Below are 4,777 nucleotides of genomic sequence, written 5' to 3'. Positions count from 1 at the left end.
TTGGTAGTAAACACTCCATGAAGACATGACAATCATGACTTTTCATACTATGCATACTCCCTTTATCAATGTTTGCACACCTGGCAATGTTAGAGGCATATCCATCAGCCATTTTTAATTCCGTAATCCATTTATAAATTGATTTTGCATCTTTTTTTGTGAAAGTGTAGTTTGCCTTTGGCTTTCCTAACTTCCCATTTTGTAATTGAACCAATTCCAAGTCACCACGTCCACAAAATTAAGCAACATCCATTCTTGCCTTGTGATTGTCCTTTGTTTTATCCTTGACATCCATCACAGTATTGAAGACATTATCAAAAAAGTTATTTTCAATGTGCATGACATCAAGATTGTGTCTTATCAAATTGTGTTTCCAATATGGCAGATCCCAAAAGATTGATCTTTTTGTCCAATTATGATATTGTCCATACCCTAATAAGGTATCAAATGGACCATCAGTCACCTTTGGAAAGTCTCGAATAAATTCCCACAATTGCTCTCCATTTAGGAAATTAGGAGGCCCATCCAACTCAATCCTGTTTTTCGTAAATCTACTCTTGCTTCTCCTAAATAGATGATCGGTAGACAAGAATCGACGATGATAGTCAAACCAACTACTTTTACCACCATGTGGTAATGTAAAAGCTTTTGTGTCCTCCATATAATGAGGACATGCTAATTTCCCTTTAGTCTCCCATCCTGACAACATGCCATAAGCTGAAAAATCATTGATTGTCCACATCAAGCAAGCTCGCATGACAAAGTTTTCTCTTGTAGAGATGTCATATGTCATTACACCTTCATTCCACAATTGGTTAAGATCATCAATAAGAGGTTGCAAGTAGACATCTATTTTTTTAGTTGGGTTACTTGGGCCATATATGAGACAAGTTTGAAACATGTATGGTTTGGTCATACACATTTCAGGGGGCAAATTATAAGGAGTAAGAAATACAGGCCAACAAGAATATGGGGATGTTGAAGCTTGGACATAAGGAGTGAACCCATCGGAACATAAATCAAGTCTCACATGTCGTGGGTCAATAGCAAAATTCGGATATATCTTATCAAAGTTCTTCCAAGCTTCCCCATCACATGAATGTCGCGGTATGCCATCTTTTTTTTTTCTTTTCAAAATGCCATCTCATTTGCTTAGCAGATTCTACTGATGCATACAGTCTTTGTAATCTTTAGATGATTGGCGAATAAACATTCTCTTCCTTGGAATTTGTTTGTATCTTCCCTTGTCACCCTTAGGAGGAAAATATCGAGGAAGATGACAAAATTTGCATTCAGTTAAATGGTTGTCATCCTTGTAATATAACATGCATCCAACTTCACAACAATCAATTTTTTGGGCTTTCAATCCAAGACTTGACACAATTTTTTTAGCTTCATAATAGTATTTTGGTATGCAATTATCTTTGGGAGCTACATCAACTAACAATTTTATGAAATGGTCTAAACATTTTTCAGGTGTATGCCAATTCGTTCTAGCTGCTAGTAGTCTGATGGGTATTGATAATTTTGACTCAGTGGCACCATCATAAATCGGTTCATTTGCAGTTGCTAACATATCATAAAACCTTTGGGCTTCCGCATTAGGTGACTCTTCTACATATTCATCTTCGTTGTCCATGTGACCATAATGACTTGTTATGTTTGTTTCTTGCATGTATGCATCATACACCATATTGGTCATTGAACCAATGTTATCAACAGGTTTCATTCTTCCATGGCCACTGGATGCATAACCAGCATTGTCTTCACTTGACATCTCTTCTCCATGTTGAACCCAAACTTTGTAGTTAGGTTTGAAACCATATTGTAGCAAATGAGCCCTCACATGAGATGGTGGAAGAATTTTCTCACAGACACACTTAATGCAAGGAGACCTTATCTTTCCTTCTAAAGTATAAAAAGTTTGATCCATTGCCTTTGAAACAAATTCACTCACTCCAATAATGAATTGTTTGCAAAGTCTTCTTGAAGGATCAAGTCGTTCACACATCCAACTTCGATCCATTTTTCTACATGGAATATATGTATATAGTAGAGAAGAAATTATTAGCCAATATAACACTGCTCTATGAGTAGTGGTATATAAGAATTATCAAACAAAACTATCATACCATATCACAATGGTGTGAAATCAGTTTTGATTTGTAAAGTGATTTTCAACTCAAAATATTAGTCAAAAAGTGGTTGTAAACCAGTTTTTTTTAATTGGACGGTCTTGTGAAACCACATGATTTGTATGTTTGCTTCAATAATATATTAGATGGAATAAACAAAACCTAAATACTTATCTCAACAGAAAAAAAAAATACAAAATTGACCTGAAGGGCTTACCACTGGAGGAATCTTTTAAGTGATTTTTGAAGGAGTTGAAGTCCTTATGTGTTTAAGAGAGTCGACGGTCACTTCAAATTTGCACCAGCTAACCTGTAAGCATAAACAAGATATATAAAATTCATTTTGCATTCCTCTAAAAACTAGTAGTTAGATCTGATCAACAACCATGTGTTAGTTGTGCAATAACCATGCATTTGTTTACATGCATCAAATTCTTTGGGAAAGTTGAAGGAGGAGAAATAATGGTACCTGAGAGCAACCTCAACATCACACATAACTGATAGCTCAAAAGCCTTCTTCAACAACCCCTATCCTAATTTGATCACAAAAAAGAAAGTGGAAACAATTTAATTATGTATATTTCAGATCTTCTAGATGACACTTTTATGTATAAAGTGGAATCAAGATTACTTTGGGTTCCTTTGTAACATGACAACAATACCAAATGCTTTTGTTGTCTCCCCTAATTACCATATTCTCTTTCTGCTCACCTTCGCATTTATATTTTGTTTACTCTAAATTCACTTTGAAAATCACATTAATTGTTGTTAACTTGGTTGTTTTGTTGACCTCCATTTGGAAATCTCAACAGTTTAAAGATTGCATTTACTAAAATTTAAATTTTATGCAAATTGTATGGAAGTCACTCTTTCACTAGACTCTGGATGGATCATATATCACTGGCGATAACTTTAGTTTCAATATAAGAAAATAAATAAGACAGAACTAACAATTTAGCAATTGAAGAGATCAAAATTTAGTAATATTTTATAATTTATTTACAGTTCATTGTGGCCTATTTTTCAGAATGTTCAATCATGTATATTTATTCATTTGCGTTTTTATCAGTTCATTTTGTGCTTTAGCTCCTTCGTTAATAGCAAATTAATGAAACAGGAAGTATTTTAACCTTCACACCGAGACCAAGACTCAGAATTAAATTTTGGATCTCTTCATTTTTGTACATTACTACTTCATCCCTCCTTTCAATATTCAGAATCTTACCCCTCAGAGGGAGAATGGTCTGCATCAAATATGCTCTGATAAATAGATGTACTTAAATAACTCCAAATAATTCTTTTATACACAATGAATACCAATCTAACAAAATGTTCCACATATCAGTAAACATAATTAAAGTGATTAGATACAACAATTAAAAAAATAAGCATTAGTATTATGAAAACCACATTCATATTTGAAAACTCCTCAATTTTATATTTCCATTAATCATAGCATTACATTTGTTATAATGTTTTCTTACATTCAAAGGGTAACATAAAGCTTTAATGACCACAACAAAAGCCTTATTATACTATGTGAACTTGGCTACATAAATCACATGATGTCATCGGCTTAGTTAAGGACCAAACTCTAATGAATGTTATGCACCATGAGATCTCTTTTAAATTTTAACAATTTTCTCTAATATCCCTGGTCCTCCTCTATCCCTTTTCAGAAGACTGAATATATGATGTATTCTCTCCCCACTAGTGACCTTATGCACATGTCCGAATCATTTTAACGTTTTGTCAATGATTTTGTCCTCAATTGGAGTCACACGACTAACTCCACAATATATACATTCATTTTGTATCCCATCCTTTCTTGTATACACATTTGTCTTAACATTCTCATTTCTCCTACATCTACACTTAGCAATTCACTACCAAAGAGTATTGTTAAACATATAGCAATACAATCAAACTTTCCTTTGATCTAAGTAGGTACTTTCCAATCACAAATAACCATTCAACCTGTATCTTGAGTGTGATAAGTTCAATTCCTCATCAATGGAATATTGATCCTAGAATATAAAACGTCCTGTCATATGACATCTCCCATTTTGTAAGTTAAAGTTCTAATGAAAATTAACAAAATTATATTGTATCATTCAAAAAGAAATTCAAAGAAAAAAATGCTACTTGTACAATTTATTGATGATAAAACCTTTATCATTTTATTAACATAATTATTAATATTCAAAGTTTAAAATAGAAAAATATTGCACATTGCAAAAAAATATTGCAGATTGAATAGGATCAAATGTAGGTAGAGGGCAAGATTTTTGAACTAATGAGTCCATAACATGAAGGCTGCTACATTGCAGCAGGCTCCATATAGCTTTTAGTTTGGTTGTATCTGCATTTCATATTCCATTGCAGTAGGGTCCATTTCAATAATACATAACGTATATATGTTGTTATGGAACGCCTCACTGTTCAATTGCTATACAATTATAAGGTTTGGAAAAACAAACAAGCATTAGTCGTGGCAATCAGAGGCTGATGCAACTAACAGGGGTGCAAATCACACTTTTGACTAGCCATACATTTAAGTTGCAGAGAATCCAGCAGCACATACAAATCCATGAAATATCAACAAATATAACCAAAAAAACTCAACTTAGTTCCAGTTCACA

At 33.3% G+C, this 4,777-nt stretch overlaps 1 protein-coding gene across 1 annotated transcript; it reads right to left on the bottom strand.

The window, feature by feature from the left end:
• Window positions 1-238: 238 nt before the first annotated feature.
• On the bottom strand, window positions 239-2,026 carry LOC137805561 (uncharacterized). The gene is made up of 2 exons (XM_068605506.1): window positions 1,177-2,026; window positions 239-798 (listed from the first exon to the last, which is right to left on the bottom strand). Exons 1-2 carry the CDS (start codon window positions 2,024-2,026, stop codon window positions 239-241), a joined length of 1,410 nt encoding a protein of 469 aa, XP_068461607.1.
• Window positions 2,027-4,777: the final 2,751 nt, after the last annotated feature.

Source organism: Phaseolus vulgaris, chromosome 3, assembly GCF_000499845.2.
Source record: "Phaseolus vulgaris cultivar G19833 chromosome 3, P. vulgaris v2.0, whole genome shotgun sequence".
NCBI classification, from domain to species: domain Eukaryota; kingdom Viridiplantae; phylum Streptophyta; class Magnoliopsida; order Fabales; family Fabaceae; genus Phaseolus; species Phaseolus vulgaris.
The sequence above is the reverse complement of the archived record's forward strand: the minus strand, read 5'-3'. Positions and strand labels throughout refer to the sequence as shown.